The sequence below is a fragment of the Silene latifolia genome, chromosome 6 (assembly GCF_048544455.1).
Source record: "Silene latifolia isolate original U9 population chromosome 6, ASM4854445v1, whole genome shotgun sequence".
Lineage (NCBI taxonomy): Eukaryota > Viridiplantae > Streptophyta > Magnoliopsida > Caryophyllales > Caryophyllaceae > Silene > Silene latifolia.
Window position 1 is genome coordinate 66,327,559 of NC_133531.1, and position 23,293 is coordinate 66,350,851.

At 35.4% G+C, this 23,293-nt stretch overlaps 1 protein-coding gene and 1 long non-coding RNA gene across 2 annotated transcripts; one reads left to right on the top strand and one right to left on the bottom strand.

Moving 5' to 3' along the window:
* The first annotated feature begins 16,188 nt into the window (after nt 1-16,188).
* LOC141588169 (uncharacterized) lies at nt 16,189-16,581 on the top strand. The gene has a single exon (XM_074409622.1). It carries the CDS (start codon nt 16,189-16,191, stop codon nt 16,579-16,581), a length of 393 nt encoding a protein of 130 aa, XP_074265723.1.
* Nucleotides 16,582-19,186: 2,605 nt separating this feature from the next.
* Nucleotides 19,187-21,674, bottom strand: LOC141658771 (uncharacterized). Its single transcript, XR_012549411.1, has 3 exons — nt 21,519-21,674; nt 21,313-21,421; nt 19,187-19,547 (listed from the first exon to the last, which is right to left on the bottom strand). It is a non-coding gene; the product is annotated as an uncharacterized LOC141658771 (long non-coding RNA).
* Between the last annotated feature and the right edge of the window lie 1,619 nt (nt 21,675-23,293).

Here is a 23,293-nt window from a genome sequence, read left to right on the forward strand (position 1 = left end):
TCGGGATGGCGAATTGCTCGACCCGTTCTTCTTAGTGGAGGAGGTACAACCGCGTTAGACGACGAAGGAACTTCTTCTTGCGTCTCTACCTCGGTTTGTGGCTCTTGAACTTCGTCAAGTTCAAAATTTCTCCCACTATGTCTTTTAGAAATAAATTCTCTTTCTAAGAAGACAGCCTCGCAAGACACAAACACTTTATTATCTTGAGGTTTATAGAAGTAGTATCCTCGAGAACTCAAGGGGTAACCTACAAAGGTGCATTTTTCGGATCTTGGGGCAAGCTTGTTGTCATTCTTGGTCTTGACATAAGCATCACATCCCCAAATTTTCATGTAGGATAGATTAGGAACTCTTCCTTTCCACATCTCAAATGGAGTTTTTCCGGTGGCCTTAGTGGGACTATTATTCAAAGATATAATTGCGGTTTGAATCGCAAATCCCCAAAACGAGTTTGGTAAATCGGTTTGACTCATCATTGATCGAACCATATCAAGTAGGGTTCGATTTCTCCTTTCGGCAACACCATTGAGTTGTGGTGTTCCGGGTGGAGAAAATTGTGATATAATACCACAACCTTTCAAGTGTGAATCGAATGCAAGGCTAAGATATTCTCCACCACGATCGGAACGTAGTGCTTTTATCTTTTTGTCCAATTGGTTCTCTACTTGGTTTTGAAATTCCTTGAATTTCTCAAACGCTTCACTCTTATGTCTCATTAAATAGACATACCCCATGTCTACTCAAGTCGTCGGTGAAGGTTATAAAGTAGTCATAATTTCCACGAGCGGTGATAGTCATTGGTCCACATACATCGGTGTGTATGAGTCCCAATAGCTCACTAGCTCGTGTCCCTTTACCATAAAAGGATTACGAGTCATCTTGCCAAGTAGGCAATATTCGCATGTACCATATGATTGATAATCAAATGGTGTAATCACATTAGTCGAAATTAATCTTTTGATGCGATTCTCGTTTATGTGACCTAATCGACAATGCCAAATGAACGTTTCACTTGGGTCACTTGTTTTGAGTTTCTTTGATTGAATGTTATAAATATCATTTGTCGGATTTGAGGTCTCTAAAATGTATATGCCATTGATTGAGGAAGCTTGGCCTATAATCAAGTCGTTCCTAGAAATAGAGCAACGATTGTTCTTAATGACAAAACAAAAACCGTCCATGTCTAGCATGGCGATTGAAATAATGTTTTTAGAGAGCGTAGGCACATAAAAACAATTATGTAAATACAACTCAAATCCGTTTGTCAAAGCTAGAACATAAGTTCCTTTGGATTCGGCCGCTACCCGAGCTCCATTTCCAAGGCGTAGATCCACATCTCCCTTGCTAAGCCTCTCCACATCTCTTAAACCCTGTAAATGATTACAAAGGTGAGAACCACAACCGGTATCTAGTACCCATGTCGTAGTGGAAGTATGATTTATATCAATAACATAAATTTCTTTAGGAATTTTACCTTTCGGAGTGATGATTCCTTCCCTTATATTTCGCAAATATACGGGACAATTCCTAAGCCAATGTCCCATGCCATAGCAATAATGGCACTCATCATTAACTTGCTTGAAGTTTTTTATTTTCTTTCCCTTCTTCTTGAACCTCTTGCCCTTTGAAGCAAGAACTTGATTGCTAGAGCTCCCACTAGCTTTGGCATCTTTATCTTCCAGAGACAAAGACCCTATAGCTTGCATGAGGTAGTCTTCCTGAGACGGACTCACACGAGGTCTAGTAGTAGTGGGTGGTTTAGAAGAGGTGATGAAGTTAAGGTTTCCATCCGAACCTATCCCGAAATGAAGTTCTCTAGTTGTATCGAAATCATTGTTGGAGCAAATGTCGTCAAGAACGTTGTGATATGACTCAATAGTTATCGGTGCGGTAGCATTTGGTGGATTCATTGTAAAGAACTACAAATATGGAGGAAAAGGAAAAATTAACACTTGTCCTTTTTAAATCATACTTGCAAATTAACAAGATATGAACATTTAAATAGTGACCTCTACCCAACTATTATAAATGATTCCAAGACCCAAATTCATATCAACTTAGGCACGGGATAGCCGATGAAACCCTTATTAATATAACTCGGTTGATTAACGTTTAATCGATTCTACTTTTAGAACTCTTGGTCGATAAAATTACTCTAATGATTATCTATAGCCCAAAACACATCGACAAGGGCACGGTGGGGCCGATACATCCCTTATCAAATACTTTTGTTGAGTTCAATCCAAATTTCGAATAAATGTGTCCATGATCCAAATCCATATCAATTTGGGCACGGGATGGCCGATGAAACCCTCATCAACACGAATTCGGTGGATAAACATTCATCACCCACTTCCCCTACGTAACAAGGTTTGTACCCCGGGATGGCCGAGTGCACTCCCTCGCGAAATAGGTTTTCATGGTTTCTACTATTTGGTAAGGCTATGTCTCAATTAATTGTTTTAGCGAGAGGTCATGTCAATTTATTATCTATCACGTTTTAAGTGAACTAAAGCGGTGAACTACGATAATTTTAATTGACACGGTCGAAAAACTCGATAAGACTATGCATGTTTAGTTATGGCGATTTAGCGATGCATGTGACATAAAATAAGATGCAAGCATAAAGATAAATAAATCCTAGTATGGCCTTTCCTATAAGAGAAAAACTATTTAACTATTACATATTCGGAAACCAACTCCATTGGTCCCTTGAACTTCGGTTGTGGCACGCATCTCAAGGTAACACCGTCTTTATGTATCGCCATTCTTGAAGAAATCCGTCTTTGGGAACTCCGGAATGAATAAAATTACATAATAAATTACATAATTTCCTATTATACATTTGTAACTAAAATAAAATAAATCTATTAAATTACAAAACGGTGATACGAGATCACAATAAAATTACAACCGAATCGATATTCCCATACATTTCGGGAAATACCAATTAAATCTAAGGCCATACTAAGTAAAATTACATAATTCAAAATTACATAAATTAAAATTATGACAATCATAAAGAAAAATGCAGCATTATAATATGTATGAACATGCTTAATTTTATGCTAAATCGCCTTTTAATTAGCCAATATCGTATATTACTCGGTTTTTACGGATTTGCGTGATTTCAACATTTTATAATCACAAAAATGCATAAACTCATATTTATGCATAAGTTAATTACCCTAACCTCTTAGGACTCAAAATATAGTCTTCACTAATAATTTGACCATAATTAACCCATATCTTATAAAATTGTTCATAAATGGACTAAAATTACAAAAATAAGCTATTAAACTTCAAATAAATCACAAAATTTCAAATAAATTTGAAATTTGAAATTTAAACTCATGAAAATTCTGGAAATATTCCATGACACTCATAATGTTCAAAATATTAGGTTAAAAATTTCGAAATTTTTCCGGAAAAACAATGTTGCGGTTTATCGATTTTAATAAAATAATCATAAAAACATGGAAAAATTATTTTCACTAACTTTTCAATTTTAGATCTGAAAAAGATAATAAAATGCAACATTAGACGTTTTTCCTAAGTCATAGATTATGTTTTATTAATTTTCCACTAATATTGTCACTATTTATGCTATTTTTCTTCAAAAATTCATAAATCATGCAAAAAAACTTCTTTATAGCCAATTATTTTACACACATCTTGTAAAATTACATGTGACAACATATTAATTTTCTATGACCAGATTCGAAATTTAACTCATATTAACCTATTTTTCACTTAAATCCGAATTTAATAATGAGAAATTCATTTTTCGAGCATAACAAGTCCAAAAATTATGAAAATTTACAGGTTATCTCAAAATAATATATGTGACAACATATCCAAAAACCAAGTGAAAATTCGAAGTATAGCTAATTTTAGACCAAAAATGACATTTTTACTCATAAAATCACATTTAAATGCCATTATTGAAAATTATGAACAATAAAATCCGAAAAATTTACCAAAATATCCTAAAACATTTTAGGACCATAAATATTAGCATGCATGTAATAATTTCGTGATATATCATAATAACACTAATTTTACAAGTTTTATTTGTTATTCTTATAACTCGGAAAAACTTTTTACCAATTTGCATGCAAACAACCGTGGCTCTTGATACCGATTGAAGGAAATGTAAATTCATATACATATTAACATACTCATATATGTCATAATAAATTTGTCATAAAATTAAATACGGATTTTATGCATGCAAACAATATAACAAAGAGAAGAAATCATGTTCTTACAATGAGTATTTCGGTTTTATTGGGCACAAAAGAAATCTCCTTTTCTTTTGTTCTTGAGCTTTCCTTATGGATGAACCAAGATCCAAGTGTAGGATCTCTCCCTAAGCTTTATACCCAAGGCTTTCTCTTAATTTAATTAATATTACAAATACTAGTATAATATTAATCTTGTGAAAAATTTGAACCAAAAATGTTTGGTTTTAAGCTCTCAAAACCGGTTGAGAGAAGAGAAGAGGAAGAGAGATTATTTTGTCTCACTAAAATAATTTTATGATAAGAATGAATTATCTTTTTTTCCACACACTACTCCATATAGTGAATAATAGAAAAATAAGAAAAAGAACCCTTGTTCTTTTTATGTAGAAGGGTAGGGTGAAGGGAATTGGCCTATGCATGGCCTTTGTGCTCTTACACAAAAGGCACTAGGTATGCATGCCTAAATTAGAGTAATTATCATTATGCTTACCACTAACTTAAACAAACACAATATTTGTTTAAACAACTTCCATTTTTTTCGGCACATATGATAATATGAGATCCATATTATTTTTGTCAAATGTCAATATGTCACATGTCATATGTGACATAAATTTGTTATGTAATTTTTAACATGTTAAAAATCAACGTATTAATAAAAATACGTCACATACAAAAATCGACTTAGTAATTTCATAATTACTTGTGCCAAAATATTTTACCAATTTATAAATCGTATTTATAATAATTCATTCAAATTTAATTGTTTCTGTAAACAATAATTTCATCCGAGTAATGATACAATTCGATTACTCAGACCGTATCTCATTTAATCACATTTCAATTTGATACGTAAATTTTACTTCCAAAATCGTCCGTCAATTTTTCAAGTAATTTAATTAACTCGTAACATTATGCGATTAATTAAATGATCAATTAAGAGTGTTGCCCTATAGGTATGACCTAGGGGGTCAACTGATCACCACCGTCGCACGACAGTAATGTCAAACTCTAGTCAGCCAATCATTACCGATATATGTTGACCAGTTGACAGTATAAATACTTCCCAATTGTATTCTTTAAAATGAGATTTAATAATGATATTTAAATCATGTGATCGCACTATTGTTGAGGACACTTTTCCCAACATTAGTGAGATTGAAGCCGTGTCTATATGGGAAGCACCAAAGAATGTTGCGGAAGTGAGAAGCTTTCTGGGTCTAGCTGGTTACTATAGGAGGTTTGTGAAAGATTTTTCAAAGATAATTAAACCGTTGACTGCTTTAATGAGGAAAGAAAACAAGTTTACTTCTTGGGATGAGGCTTGTGCAACAGCATTCCTGACACTGAAAGATCGTCTAACTACGACGCCTATTTTAACTTTCTCTAAAGGAAGTGAAAATTTTGAGGTGTATATTGACGCAGAATGGTAAAGTTATCGCGTATGCCTTGCCACAACTGAAGCCTTATGAAGAAAACTATCCAACTCATGATCTAGAATTGGGAGTTGTGGTTTTTGCATTAAAGCCGTGGAGAAACTACTTGTATGGCGCTACCTTCAAGGTATTTTCTAACCATAAGAGCTTGAAATACATTTATACACAGAAAGAACTTAACATGAGAGAGAGGTGGTGGATTGATCTGATTGGTGACTACGACATGGAGATTATTTATCATAAGGGTAAAGCATGTGGTAGTGGATGCATTAAGCAGGAAATCAGTACATACTTTATGTATGGCTATGTCACAAGTCAAGCTACGAGATGAAGTTGAAAATATTGGTATTTCCATGATCAGAAAGGAGGATGTGGTAAGTGATCTGACAATTGAACCAGAACTGTATGCGGAGATCTGTGACAAGCAGGGTGTTGATTCCAGACTGGCTAGTTGGCATAATAGTGTTGAGAAAGGGGAACCATCAAGGTTCCAAATTCAAGTAGATACTGTTGGGAAATGTGTCCTCAACAATAGTGCGATCACATGATTTAAATATCATTATTAAATCTCATTTTAAAGAATACAATTGGGAAGTATTTTTACTATCAACTGGTCAACATATATCGGTAATGATTGGCTGACTAGAGTTTGACATTACTGTCGTGCGACGGTGGTGATCAGTTGACCCCCTAGGTCATACCTATAGGGAAACACTCTTAATTGATCATTTAATTAATCGTATAATGTTACGAGTTAATTAAATTACTTGAAAAATTGACGGACGATTATGGAAGTAAAAATTTACGTATCACATTGAAATGTGATTAAATGAGATACGGTCTGAGTAATCGAATTGTATCATTACTCGGATGAAATTATTGTTTAAAGAAACAATTGAAATTTAATGAATTATTATAAACACAATCTGTTGTGATTTATAAATGGTAAAATATTTTGGTACAAGTAATTGTGAATTACTAAGTCGATTTTTGTATGTGACGTATTTTTAATAATACGTTGATTTTTAATATGTTAAAAATGCACAACAAATTTATGTCACATATGACATGTAACATAAGTCAAAATTGACAAAAATAATATGGATCCCATATTATGAGTATACCGAAATTAAGAGGGAATTAGGCTAGAAATTGTGTTGTTTAAATAAGTGGAAAACACAATCATTCTTAATAGAGCCTAGCCATGCAACCCTAGTTTGCATTGTGAAGGCAAACAAGAGCATGCATTGGGTCTTTCTCTTCCCCCTTTCTTCCCTCCTACCCGGTTTCACCCTAGAAAAGGCAAAAGAATTTTTGTCTTATTTTTGAATATACACTACATGCATAAGTGTGTATCATTCTATTATTCATTTACTCATCTAAATAAGATTTTAGAAAGATAAAAATATTCTTCTTCCTCCACTCCTCTAACCGGTTTTAGAGAGCCAAAATACCAAATTATTTTGGGTCATTTTTCTACAAAATTAATATTATCTAGTACCTATAATATTAATTTTAATTAAGAGAAAGCCTTGGGTATAATTCCTTGGGAGAGATCCTACACTTGGATCTTTGTTCATCCAAAAGGAAAGCTCAAGAACAAAAGAGAAGGAGATCTCTTTTGTGCCCATAAGAACCGAAACTACAATGTAAGGATAATTTCTTCTTTATTTTGCTAATTAGTTTGCATGCATAAGACCTTTATTAATTTTATGACAAATTAATTTATAACATATATATGAATATGTAAGTATATAGATCTTCTTTTCTTTCAATTGGTATCAGAGCCAGGTTGTTTGCATGCAAATCGGTTAAAAGTTTTTCCGAGTTATAAAGATTAACATATAAAACTTGTAAAATTTGTGTTATTATGATATATCACGAAATTAATTCATGCATGTTAAAATTTCTGGTCCTAAAATGTTTTAGGATTTTTTGGTTATATTTACGGATTTTTATTGTTCATATTATAATAATGGCATTTAAATATGATTTTATGAGTAAAAATGTCATTTTCGGTCTAAAATTAGCTATACTTCGAATTTTCCAGTGATTTTAGGATATGTTGTCACATATATTATTTTGAGATAACCTGTAAATTTTCATAATTTTTGGACTTGTTATGCTCGAAAAATGGATTTTTCATTATTAAATTCGGATTTAGGTGAAAAATAGGTTAATATGAGTTAAATTTCGAATCTGGTCATAGAAATTTAATATGTTGTCACATGCAATTTTACAAGATGTGTGTAAAATAATGGGCTATAGTGAAGTCTATTTGCATGATTTATGGATTTTTGAAGAAAAATAGCATAAATAGTGACATTATTAGTGAAAAATTAATAAAACATAATCTATGACTAAGGAAAAACGTCTAATATTGCATTTTATTATCTTTTTCAGATCTAAAATTGAAAAGTTGATGAATAAAATTTTTCTCATATTTTTATGATTATTTTATTAAAAACCGATTAACCGCAACATTGTTTTTCCGGAAAAATTTCGAAATTTTTGACCTAAGATTTTGAACATTATAAGTGTCATGGTATTTTTCAAGAATGTTCCTGAGTTTAAATTTCAAATTTTGAATTTATTTGAAATTTTGTGATTTATTTGAAGTTTATAGCCTATTTTTGTAATTTTTAGTCCATTAATGAACAATTTTATAAATATGAGTTAATTATGGTCAAATTATTAGTGAAGACTATACTTTGAGTCCTAAGAGGTTAGGGTAATTAACTTATGCATAAATATGAATTTATGTAATTTTTGTGATTATAAAATGTTGAAATCACGCAAATCCGTAAAAACCGAGTAATATACGATATTGGCTAATTAAAGGCGATTTAGCATAAAATTGAGCATGTTCATACATATTATAATGCTGCATTTTCCTTATGATTGTCATAATTTTAATTTATGTAATTTTGAATTATGTAATTTTACTTAGTATGGCCTTAGATTTTAATTGGTATTTCCCGAAATGTATGGGAATATCGATTCGGTTGTAATTTTATTGTGATCTCGTATCACCGTTTTGTAATTTAATAGATTTATTTTATTTTAGTTACAAATGTATAATAGGAAATTATGTAATTTATTATGTAATTTTATTCATTCCGGAGTTCCCAAAGACGGATTTCTTCAAGAATGGCGATACATAAAGACGATGTTACCTCGAGATGCGTGCCACAACCAAAGTTCAAGGGACCAATGGAGTTGGTTTCCGAATATGTAATAGTTAAATAGTTTTTTCTATTTTAGGAAAGGCCATACTAGGATTTATTTATTTTTATGCTTGCATTTTATTTTATGTCGCATCCATCGCTAAATCGCCATAACTAAAACATGCATCCTTATTTTATCGAGTTTATCGACCGTGTCAATTAAAATTATCGTAGTTCACCGCTTTAGTTCACTTAAAACGTGATAGATAATAAATTGACATGACCTCTCGCTAAAACAATTAATTGAGACATAGCCTTACCAAATAGTAGAAACCATGAAAACCTATTTCGCGAGGGAGTGCACTCGGCCATCCCGGGGTACAAACCTTGTTACGTAGGGGAAGTGGGTGATGAATGTCTATCCACCGAATTCGTGTCGATGAGGGTTTCATCGGCCATCCCGTGCCCAAATTAATGTGAATTTGGATCATGGACACATTTATTCGAAATTTGGGTTGACCTCAACGGAAGTATTCGTGACCGTAGTCGCATGTGTTCCGGGCTATAGATAAATATTAGAGTAATTTTATCGACCAAGAGTTCTAAAAGTAGAATCGATTAAAAGTTAATCCACCGAGTTATATTAATAAGGGTTCTATCGGCTATCCCGTGCCTAAGTTGATATGAATTTGGGTCTTGGAATCATTTATAATAGTTGGGTATAGGTCACTATTTAAATGTTCATATCTTGTCAATTTTTACAAGTATGATTTAAAAAGACAAATGTTAATATTTCCTTTTCCTCCATACTTGTAGTTCTTTACAATGAATCCAACAAATGCTACCGCACCAATAACTATTGAGTCTTACCACAATGTTTTTGACGACGTTTGCTCCAACAATGATTTCGACACAACTAGAGAACTTCATTTTGGGATAGGTTCGGATGGAAACCTTAACTTCATCACTTCTTCTAAACCACCTACTACTACTAGACCTCGTGTGAGTCCGTCTCAGGAAGACTACCTCATACAATCTATAGGGTCTTTGTCTCTGGAAGATAAAGATGCCAAAGCTAGTGGGAGCTCAAGCAATCAAGTTCTTGCTTCAAAGGGAAAAAGGTTCAAGAAGAAAGGAAAGAAAATCAAAAACTTCAAGCAAGTTAATGATGAGTGCCATTATTGCTATGGCATGGGACATTGGCTTAGGAATTGTCCCGTATATTTGCGAAATATAAGGGAAGGACTCATCACTCCAAAAGGTACAATTCCTAAAGAAATTTATGTTATTGATATAAATTATACATCCACTACGACATGGGTACTAGATACCGGTTGTGTTTCTCACCTTTGTAATCATTTACAGGGTTTAAGAGATGTGGAGAGACTTAGCAAGGGAGATGTGGATCTACGCCTTGGAAATGGAGCTCGGGTAGTGGCCGAATCCAAAAGAACTTATGTTTTAGCTTTGCCTAATGGATTTGAGTTGTATTTGCATAATTGTTTTTATGTGCCTACACTCTCTAAAAACATTATTTCAATCGCCATGCTAGACATGGACGGTTTTTGTTTTGTCATTAAGAACAATCGTTGTACTATTTCTAGGAACGACTTGGTTATAGGCCAAGCTTCCTCTATCAATGGCATTTACATTTTAGAGACCTCAAATCCAACTAATGATATCTATAACATTCAATCAAAGAAACTCAAATCAAGTGACCCAACTGAAGCGTTCATTTTGCATTGTCGATTAGGTCACATAAACGAGAATCGCATCAAAAGATTAATTTCAACTAATGTGATTACACCATTTGATTATCAATCATATGGTACATGCGAATATTGCCTACTTGGCAAAATGACTCGTAATCCTTTTAGTGGTAAAGGGACACGAGCTAGTGAGCTATTGGGACTCATACACACCGATGTATGTGGACCAATGAGTATCACCGCTCGTGGTAATTATGACTACTTTATAACCTTCACCGATGATTTGAGTAGACATGGGTATGTCTATTTAATGAAACATAAGAGTGAAGCGTTTGAGAAATTCAAGGAATTTCAAAACAAAGTAGAGAACCAATTGGACAAAAAGATAAAAGCACTACGTTCCGATCGTGGTGGAGAATATCTTAGCCTTGAATTCGATTCACACTTGAAAGGTTGTGGTATTATATCACAACTTTCTCCACCCGGAACACCACAACTCAATGGTGTTGCCGAAAGGAGAAATCGAACCCTACTTGATATGGTTCGATCAATGATGAGTCAAACCGATTTACCAAACTCGTTTTGGGGATTTGCGATTCAAACCGCAATTATATCTTTGAATAATAGTCCCACAAAGGCCACCGGAAAAACTCCATTTGAAATGTGGAAAGGAAGAGTTCCTAATCTATCCTACATGAAAATTTGGGGATGTGATGCTTACGTCAAGACCAAGAATGACAACAAGCTTGCCCCAAGATCCGAAAAATGCACCTTTGTAGGTTACCCCTCGAATTCTCGAGGATACTACTTCTACAAACCTCAAGATAACAAAGTGTTTGTGTCTTGCGAGGCTGTCTTCTTAGAAAGAGACTTTATTTCTAAGAGACAGAGTGGGAGAAATTTTGAACTTGACGAAGTTCAAGAGCCACAAACCGAGATAGAGACGCAAGAAGATGTTCCTTCGTCGTCTAACACAGTTGTACCTCCTCCACTACGAATGACGGGTCGAGTAATTCGCCATCCCGATCGATATGTGGGACTTATCGAGGAAGTTGGAACACTCGATGTGTTGCTTATGGAAAGTGACGAGCCCGCCACCTCCAAGGCTGCAATCTCTAGTCCAAATTCCTCCTTATGGCTTGAAGCCATGAAGTCCGAAATGGATTCTATGCATGAAAACCAAGTTTGGGACTTGGTAGATTTGCCTAAAGGGGCAAGACCCCTTCAATGCAAATGGATATTCAAAGTCAAAAATGGCATAGAAGGACATGATGATGTCTACAAAGCTAGGCTAGTGGCAAAAGGATTTACCCAAGTCCAAGGTCTCCATTATGATGAGACCTTCGCCCCCGTAGCCATGCTAAGATCCATACGGATTTTGTTAGCGATTGCCGCATTTCATGATTATGAAATATGGCAAATGGATGTCAAAACCGCTGTTCTAAATGGGCATTTAGAAGAGGAGGTGTACATGATACAACCCGAAGGTTTTGTTGATTCTAAAAATCCTAACAAAGTGTGCAAGCTTAAGAGATCCATTTATGGTCTTAAGCAAGCATCTAGAAGTTGGAATCATCGATTCAATCATGTTATAAAGGAAAATGGTTTCACTCGAAGTGTTGAGGAACCATGTTTATACATGAAATTCAGTGGGAGCAATGTTGTGTTCCTAATCTTGTATGTCGATGACATACTACTCATTGGAAATGATATTCCAATGTTGCCTTCTGTTAATAAGTGGTTAGGTAACCACTTCCAAATGAAGGATTTAGGAGAGGCACAACGCATATTAGGCATCCGGATCCATAGAGATAGATCCAAGAGGATATTGGCACTAAGTCAAGAATCTTATGTTGATAAGATTCTTCGACGGTTCAGCATGGACAAATCCAAAAGGGGTTTGGTACCTATGGTAACCGGGACGATTTAGAGCAAGACTCAATCTCCCTCCGAACCCCATGATGTTGAACGCATGAAGTTGATCCCCTATGCTTCCGCTATTGGATCAATCATGTATGCCATGATATGCACACGTCCTGAGTCTCGTATGCCTTGAGCATGACGAGTAGATATCAAGGAAATCCAGGTGAGAGTCACTGGATTGCAGTCAAGAACATCCTTAAGTACTTGAGAAGAACTAAGGATTCTATCCTAGTGTTTGGAGGTGACACTGAGTTGCGTGTTAATGGATACACGGACTCAAGTTTTCAAACAGATAGAGATGACTTGAAATCACAAGCTGGTTTCTTTTTTATGCTCAATGGTGGTGCCGTAGTGGAGAAGCTTCAAGGAAGTCAGAATCGCGGATTCTACAACGGAGGTCGAGTACATCGCAAAGATCGAAGTCGCTAAGGAAGTCGTTTGGATCGGGCAATTCACGGAAGGTCTAAAAGTAGTACCTACCGCCAATGATCCCATCACTCTCTATTGTGATAATAGTGGGACAATCTTCCAAGCTAAGGAGCCGAAGTCTAGTAATAGATCTAGACATGTACTTAGAAAATATTATGTAATAAGAGCTTTCATTGAAAGAAAGGAAATTGCGATTTGTAAGGTTGGGACGGATGACAACATAGCCGATCCGCTCACCAAGCCTTTATCGCAGGCTAAGCATGATGGACATGTTACGTCCATGGGACTTAAACGTGTACCAAGTTTTTTGTTAGATTTTGAAATGAAATAAAAGTGTTGTTTTTGTTCATGTTCATAATCACATTTGTCTTTTATCTTTCATTTATACATTGTTACATCCAAACGGGTTGTAGAGACAATTGAACCCCGTTAAAGTGAACACGGATTAACATTGTATTTGCCCATAGTTACTTGTATGAGGTGACGTCTCGAAGTGACTAGAGTGTGATGCGATTGATGGCAAGTTCAAGTGTCATAAAGTCATGTGAGATGACTAGTCGATCACATAGGCAGACTGTTAGGAACATTTTGTCGGGCCTAATGACCGCTTATAGAGTTCTGGCAAATTTATATAGCCTGGTCGTGGCGAGAGCTACTATAGTATTCAAATGAGTCGATTCTTTTGACTAAAGACTATTCACCTAAGATGGCACAGATTAACTTTGATTTGTGTTACTACGACCTTCGTAAATGGGGTCAAATGGGCATATTTTGGGTTATGATGGCTGTGGCTAGTCGAAGGGAATGAGTGCGATAGGAATTGTCCACCCCTAGTCAGGGTTATAACAATATCTCAGGGCCACTCGAGGAGTAATGAACTGGAAATGCGTGGCCACGCTCGGAAAGTATCTATAATAGATAAGTCCGGTCAATCAGTTATTCTCCAGATCGAGGAAACCACTCTCGATATGATCACTTGCAAGTACGACCTGAAAGACACCTTGCATTGAGTGGGAGATAGTAATAGGACAAGAGAATTGGTGACGCACACTTGTCGAGGACAAGTGGGAGATTGTTGGGAAATGTGTCCTCAACAATAGTGCGATCACATGATTTAAATATCATTATTAAATCTCATTTTAAAGAATACAATTGGGAAGTATTTTTATCACAATCGGTCAACATATATCGGTAATGATTGACTGACTAGAGTTTGACATTACTGTCGTGCGACGGTGGTGATCAGTAGACCCCCTAGGTCATACCTATAGGGCAACACTCTTAATTGATCATTTAATTAATCGTATAATGTTACGAGTTAATTAAATTACTTGAAAAATTGACGGACGATTTTAGAAGTAAAAATTTACGTATCACATTGAAATGTGATTAAATGAGATACGGTCTGCGTAATCGAATTGTATCATTACTCGGATGAAATTATTGTTTAAAGAAACAATTGAAATTGAATGAATTATTATAAATACAATCTGTTGTGATTTATAAATGGTAAAATATTTTGGTACAAGTAATTGTGAATTACTAAGTCGATTTTTGTATGTGACGTATTTTTAATAATACGTTGATTTTTAATATGTTAAAAATGCACAACAAATTTATGTCACATATGACATGTGACATAAGTCAAAATTGACAAAAATAATATGGATCCCATATTATGAGTATACCGAAATTAAGAGGGAATTAGGCTAGAAATTGTGTTGTTTAAATAAGTGGAAAACACAATCATTCTTAATAGAGCCTAGCCATGCAACCCTAGTTTGCATTGTGAAGGCAAACAAGAGCATGTATTGGGTCTTTCTCTTCCCCCTTTCTTCCCTCCTACCCGGTTTCACCCTAGAAAAGGCAAAAGGATTTTTGTCTTATTTTTTATACACTACATGCATAAGTGTGTATCATTCAATCATTCATTCACTCATCTAAATAAGATTTTAGAAAGATAAAAATATTCTTCTTCCTCCTCTCCTCTTACCGGTTTTAGAGAGCCAAAATACCAAATTATTTTGGGTCATTTTTCTACAAAATTAATATTATCTAGTACCTATAATATTAATTTTAATTAAGAGAAAGCCTTAGGTATTATTCCTTGGGAGAGATCCTACACTTGGATCTTTTGTTCATCCAAAAGGAAAGCTCAAGAACAAAAGAAAAGGAGATTTCTTTTGTGCCCATTTGAACCAAAAATACAATGTAAGAATAATGTTTCTTCCTTATTTTGCTTTAATGTTTGCATGCATAAGACCTTTATTAATTTTATGACAAATTAATTTATAACATATATATGAATATGTAAGTATATAGATCTACTTTTCCTTCAGATAGAAGCTTAAGGTTCAAAGGCAGATGGTGTGTACCAGATGATGAAGAGCTAAAATGGAATATTTTGACTCAGGCACATAATACTCCTTATTTTGTGCATTCGAGAGGAGATAAGCTATGTAAAGACCTTAAGAAAACCTTCTGGTAGCCGGGTATGAAGAAAGAGGTGGCAGAGTTCATAGCTTCATGTTTGACATGTCAACGAGTCAAAGGGGAGCATAAAGGACCGCAAGGTAAGGTGCAATCCTTAGATGTGCCAGAGTGGAAGTGGGAAAGCATTTCCAAGGACTTTATTGTTGGTTTGCCTCGTACTCAGAAAGGGAATAACATGATATGGGTAATAGTAAACTGTCTTACTAAGTTTGCTCACTTTATACCAATGAAGGATATTTGGAGCAAAGCAGAGCTAGCCAAGGCTTATTGCAAGAATGTGGTGAAACTACATGGGGTGCCTAAGGATATTATATCTGATAGAGACTCGAGATTTATTTCGTGATTTTGGCAAGAGTTACAGAGTACTATGGGTACTAAATTGAAGATGAATACTGCTTTTCATCAAGCTACAAATGGGCAAACTGAACGAACTATCCAGACTTTAGAGGATATGTTAAGGGCTTGTGTACTAGAATTTGGTGGATCTTGGGAGGAGAGATTGGACTTGATAGAGTTTTCATATAATAACAGCTATCATGCTAGTATCGGGATGGTACCGTTTGAGGCTTTGTATGGGAGGAAATGCATAAGTCCTGTGTGTTGGGATGATGTGACTGACTCAATGGTTTTGGGACCTCGGATGATACAGGAGATGGTGGAACAAGTGCATATTATTCGCCAGAAAATGAGAGCTGCACAAGACCGTCAAAAGAGTTAAGCTTATTTGAAAAGTAGTGACATAGAATTCTCACTTGGGGACAAGATTTTGCTAAAGGTGTCACATATGAATGGTGTCATGCGATTTGGGAAGAGAGACAACTTGAGTCAGAAGTATATAGGACTGTATGAGATTCTAGATAGGGTTGGAGAAGTAGCTTACAGTATGACGTTACCTCCAGCTCTAGATAGAGTTCATAACATGTTTCATATGTCACAGCTGAGGAAGTGTCTGAGTGATCCCTCTCACATACTCAAGCCAGAAGTAGTGGGGGTGGATGAATCATTGAGTTATGTGGAAGTTGCTAAAGAAATCCTCGACAAAAAGGTGCGTAAAACGAGGAATAGAGAAACTTTGCTAGTGAAAGTCTTATGGTCTAACCATAATGTCGAGGAAGCCACATGGGAGGTAGAAGATAAGATGAAAGAGAACTATCCACATCTATTTGATCAGGTATGAGTTAGGTTATGGGGACGTAACCTTCTTTTTAGGGGGGTGGTGTAACACCCCGTATTTTATTAAGTTGGATAAAATTCTTTTAATTGCTATTTTGAATTTAATTACATCATTTAACGATTTATATATTTATGCTTAGCTAATTAATTAATTTCATCATAATTCGATACGTTAATTTTAATAATCATTAATAAGTTTATTTAAAGTTAGTTCGAGTTTATTGAAATTAGTTCGAGTTTATTTATTTAATAATTTCCGTTTCTTTACGAGTCCTTATGAAAGTTGTTTTAAGTAAACCCGAGATGGATTTCGGGAACAAAACCGTCCAATTAGCTATTTTGAGCTTATTTCACTAAATTAGCAATTTTTATTAATATCCGTTAGTTTTGTAAAAAATCGCTAATAATTCCGATTCAAGCTGATATTGTATTATTTACGTTAACTAGCTGAGTTTATTTTATTTTCACTCATTAAATTTATTTATTATTGATTACGTTTTATTACTGAAACTTTTACTAAAACCGGTTAAATTTAACTCGAAACGGTTTTAATAACGATCGAAGTTTCTTAACGACGAAGAAACGTACGTATAATAAATAGCAGGCAGGCAGGCTGCTCCCTCATTTCTCACGCAACATTTCTTCTTCTCCCTTCCTTTTTCTTCTTTTTCGTCCTTTTCATTTTTTTTAATTTTAAATTGATTCTGCCACTCCGTTTGTCATCCGTTATCAATGATTTTCGTTCCATAGTGCTGCCTTCATCGTTCCTGTCAATCCGTTGTAAGTAAAATTCATTTTCGTCATGTATTTTTACAAACCCATTTATATTTTCAGCTTTATTTGTTATAAGACGGTTGTGTGTACTAAAATAGATGGTCTGGTAGAATATTTGTTAGTCATGAAGGACTAGTTCGATCGGAAAAAGGTAACGATAACGGATTACTAAATATTACTTGTAAAATATGTTTATTTCGAATGCTGGTTAGTCTGTTTTATAATTGAGACGGTGTATAATTATATATAGGGATCCTTATGGATGTTAATTAGTCAGTTGTATAGTTGAGACGGTGTATACTGATATGTGGAGATGATTGAGACGGTGTATACTGACCTCTAGGGATCATTTGGGATGCTAACTAGTAAGTGGTATATTTAAGACGGTGTATACTGACATGTAGGGATCGTTTTGGGATGCTATTTGGGATCTTGTTTAGTTGTGGTATTGTGCGAAGAAATTAGATTGTTTTTGAGTCCGCTGCAGGTACTTTGGGACATTTTTGGGACTGTTTTGACTCGGTTTAGGACTGGTTTAGGATTGATTGAACTCTGTTTTGGTACCAGTTTTTGCGTAGCCTTTTCAGATTGTTTTGGGATCGAAATGGAGGCCGTGTGGGCTGTTTTGGCCTCGGTTTTGGGAGCCGTGACAGGCTGGTTTGGGCTCAGTTTTGGGACGGATAAAATGGTGCTTTATGGGACTGTTTCTAGGGCGTAAAAGTTGTGACAATTTTCTTGGTATGCCTGTCAAAAGGGAGGGTCATAATGGTTTATGAACATAAGACAGTAGCTAATGAATATGTTTACATGTTTTGATTTGAATTAATTTCCGTCTCATATTTTATATAACGATAATTCGTTAATATCGTCCCTTCACATAATTATTTTAGGTGACTCATATGTGGTTGAAGATGAAGAGTAATTTTGGGTTTTAGAAGCTTTCTCAAGTTTATTGCTTGTCTCTTTGATAGCTTAAGGTAACTATTCTGAGTTACTCGACGAATTAATGTCACATTAGTAGTTGATGTTGTGTTTGTTGTTTGATAAGTGTTTAGGTGATTGATAATGTTTTACTTTCGTTTTTCACATGATAGAAATTGGAAATAGCATGAGAATAATATTGCGATAAAATTTGTGATTTGGGCCAAAGTAGGCCAAGACTCGAAGTGGGCAGATTGACCGAACGAGTTTGGTCAAACTAGGTTTAAACCAGTCAGCCTCGATTTGACCGATGACCCGTCGCGGGACTAGGGTCGAGGGTTTGTCTTTGAGGTGAGATTGGTTGTTATTGGAAGTTTTATGCTATGCTTGATATTTGTAATTATCATTTCACATGTTGGTTGTTGGATGAATTGGTTGCCTTATACTTGAGTCTTCTTGCCTTGTTGCCAGTTTAGCTTGTTCTCATGAATTATGAGATTAACGGTTAGCTGGAATTTGGATTATAATATTGATGGTTAGCTATAATTTGGTTATTGATGACATTGAGGATATGGTTGGATTGTCTGCTGAATAGACATTTATATAGCTTTTCACATGATAGAATGTTAGCATTTATGTTGGTAAGTTGGACTCTTTGCCTCTCTTATGGTTAATTGGGTATCCTACTTGTCTTGTGTGGTGTGGGCTAAAGTATTCAAGCTGGGACTAGCTGGGACTAGGTCCTAGGTGAGTATTTCGGCCTTCATCATAGATAGGTCATTATAGTCTTTGACGAGTGTATGTTCACTGCTTAATAGCCTCTGTGTTCCTGACTTGGTGGGTTTATATCCAAGTTGGGGCATGACCTCGTTACTTATTTTGAGAGTAAGTGGTCAGCTTAAGTGTGACACCCTTAAATCTAGCCTTAATTATATACGTAAATTCTACAGAAAAACTGGTAGGATATGTTTGTAAATGGTTCAACTAGTCCAAAAACCTGCAATTTCAAAAATTTTCTAACTAAACCATTCACAACCAATTCCAACTCAAGAAGAGTGTCAAAAACCCTGCAACAACTGATAAACTAATTTACATACACAACTTAAGACGCGGAAATATAGTGATACAAACCCAAAATAGAAAAGGGAGACATATGTCCCTTCAAATTATATACAAATCAAAAGTGTAAAGGGTTTACTAATAGAATAGCCAAAACTAGGTCCAAGGTTCCTTGCTCACTAGCTCGTCTGTGACCCCCAACAAAGCATCAACAACCTGTCAATCGCATTTTATACAAACACGAAAGCCACAATTCAGTGGGGAGTAACTTCGAGTCCTCCCAGCCACGAATCGTCAAAATTTATGTAACATGTAATAAAACATGTAAACAAGATGATAAAGAATTCAATTATCAATTATTCTAACATATGAGCCCTAAACTGACCAAACTAAACTAACATGTGAAACATTTAGCAAATTGTAATCCAAACTCTATCAACCATAGCCGGCTTGCATCTCACCTTCTATGATTCATAGAATCATCAAACAAGAAAGGGCAATATATCAAAGACAGGCATAAGTTCTTAGTACCGTCAATAGTCACTTTGTAACTCGAGTCTATACCACGAGGTAGGGAAGGTAATCGAACCGGTATCTTGGCTCAGCGGTTACTATTAAGAAAACATGGCCAAGAGACAACACAACCCTAGCCTAAAATCACAGAGACCTAGACATGCGGATACACACCACCGCACCCAAGACTCACAACTTTTTTTAAAACAAAGTGAAGTGAGTACCCTAAGGACACCACCGAAGGGTTGGCTAGTACTTAAGCTGACCCCATACTATCAAAATTAGTACCTGAGGTCATGCCCCAACTTGGATATAAATCCACTAGTCAGGAACACAAAGGCTATCAAGCAGTGAACATATACTCGTCAGAGACTATAAAGACCTATCTATGATGAAGGCCGAAATACTCACCTAGGACCTAGTCCCAGCTAGTCCCAGCTTGAATACCTTAGCCCACACCACCCAAGCCTCACCACACAAGTCAAGTAAGACACCCACTTAACCTTAAGAGGGCAAAAAGTCCTACTTACCAACCTAAATGCTAACATTCTATCATGTGAAAGGCTATATAAATGTCTATTTACAGCATACAATCCAACAGAATCCTCAATAAGAATTCAATACTAACTTCCAATCCTAGCAATTTTAACAATATTAAAGGCTTTAGGGGAATCTAGAGCCATTACTACCAAATAAGAAGCTATTTAAATTCAACTAACTACACATGTGAAATAGAGATATAATAAATGGCCTAAAACAAGAAAAAGGCCGATTATCTAATTCATTCAACCGAATTTTTACCCGCAACCCCAGCCCTGCGACAGGTACGGGTCAAATTGCGGCTGACCAATCACTCAATTAATCGACATCGCATCACCAAAGGGACTAAGGCTCAGTTTTCGGCACAATCAACAAAACATTACAATTATCACTATAAAATTCATTTTGAGCCTATTAATTACCATTTCATTTTGTAAACTATCCTAACATGTGATAATTATCAATATAACATAATTTTTCTACCATTAACATATTTTTTTTTTATTACTAGAATGATTCAATTCAAATTACTACCCTTTTGTTACTTATTCTATTCTAATATTAATTAGCCCGAAAAGACCAAGATTGTACGAAAACCCGCGAAACAAGCACGGACCGACCCGGGCCAACCGTGGGCTAGCCGTGGGCCTGCCACGGGCCTGCCACGGCCTGCCGGCCTGCTGCCCGTCACCCTATACCTCTTAATTTTCCGTTTTTTCTTCATTTTAACTCGTTTTAACATCATCCAATCATTAATTAATCGTTCCATCACTAATATCCTAACTTAAACTAACCAAAAGGCTTAAATTAAACATACATGCAACCATATTTTAACATGTGAAAATTATTACTTAAACCAAAAATCACAAAACATCCATAACAACAAAGATTGTGACGATAATCCGTCGAGTAACTCGAAATATGTTACCTTAAGCTAGAAAAAGAGCAATTAACACCTTGAAAACCCAAACCCTAACGACACTAGCCGCTATCCTCTACAATATACGAGTCCCCGAACTCGTCTTCCAATCCTTCACCTAAATAAACAATTAAAACACAATAATAAGCATATAAACCGAAAATTCCGAAATTTGGTCTTAAAATAACTTAATGAAAACTGAAATCAGAACATACTAAGTTGTAGATCGTGGCGAGGGGATTCCGGAAAGGTAAATTATGCGAAAAACGGACTAGTAACGAAGAAATTACGTCGATTTTGAGCTTGAAATTATATAAATGGTGTTTTGGTGTTTTGTTGATGATGATGATATGAACAAACCAGAAAAAAGAAAGAAAAGGGGAGTGTGGTCCGCGTAAGGGAGAAAGAAAGGAGGAAAAAGGAAGTGCGGGATTTTTTTTGTCGGGATTTTTACGAGTCGGTTTTGACTCGTTTCAATAATAATTAAATCCGTAAGTCAAACGCAAATTCCGTCAAGTCCAAAGTCTTTAAACACGAGATTACAATAAAATTGAGTATTCATACGACCCATTTCCAAATTCGTTTACCCAACGTTCAAACGAATTGTCATTTTCCCCCCGATACGACCTTATTTCGAAATAAAAGATTTTACACGGTTTAAACTATTTTTAAACATTTCAAAACTATCAAAATAAATACTTTTCTTCAAAATATAATAAAATTATATTTCTTTGAATTATTTTTACTTTAAATACATTATTGTCAAATTTTACTTGATTAATTAATTATTTTCGAAACATATTAACGGTCCGAAATTTACGGGGCGTTACATTAAGTACTAGCCAACCCTTTGGTGGACTCCTTAGGGTACTCACTTTGTTTTAGAAAAATTGTGGGTCTTGGGTGCGGTGGTGTGTATCCGCATGTCTAGGTCTGCTTGTGATTTTAGGCTAGGGTTGTGTTGTGTCTTGGCCATGTTTTGATAGAACCTCTGAGCCAAGATACCGGTTCGATTACCTTCCCTACCTCGTGGTATAGACTCGAGTTACAGAGTGACTATTGACGGGACTAAGAACTTATGCATGTCTTTGATATATTGCCCTTTCTTGTTTGATGATTCTATGAATCATAGAAGGTGAGATGCAAGCCGGCTATGGTTGATAGAGTTTGGATTCCTGGATGTTATGTGATTCACATGATAGTGTAGTATAAGTCGGTCTAGTATTCACATGCTAGGACTATGTGGTGTTATATTGTTGTTCACATGATAAGCACGATTGTCTAGCATCTATATGCTAAGGCATTGTGTAATTCGTATTCATATTCTTATGTTTACATGTTATATTAATTATGACATTTCGTGGCTGGGAGAACTCGGAGTTACTCCCCACTGATTGTGGCTTTCGTATTTGTATAAAATGCGATTGACAGGTAGGTGATGCATATATGGGGTACATGGACGAGCTAGCGAGCAAAGTAACCTTGGGACCTAGATTGGCTTTATTTTATTGTGACCCTTAAACACTTTTTATGTCACATACATTTTAGGGACATATGTCTCCCTCTTTACATTTGGTTGTATAATTTGTTATTCGCGACTTTAGCGATGGTTATGTTATGAAACTTCTAGTTAGACCTTGTATGTTTGACACCTTCCAATTTGGATATCTTTATAACAGGTTCAGGTTTTAAAAATTACAGGTTTTTACCCAAATGAACCTATTACAAACATATCCATGCAGTTTTATTCCAGAATTACGTGTTTACTTTTCCGCTATAAATGAGGGTGTCACAGGTGGTATGTGACAAACCGGGTTTTATGTGAATTATCGAGTATATACATTAGTTTCATATGGGTTTTAGTTAACTTTTATCGTGTATTTGTATGGGTTGTGTTAGTTGGGTGCTCGAACTTCGGGACGAAGTTCATTTTAAGGGGGGAAGACTGTAATACCCCGATATTTTATACATATAATTGCGTAATTTATGA

What these genes read in the sequence shown, in the direction of transcription:
- LOC141588169 (XM_074409622.1), top strand. Translation starts at nt 16,189, where the DNA reads ATGAATGGTGTCATGCGATTTGGGAAGAGAGACAACTTGAGTCAGAAG.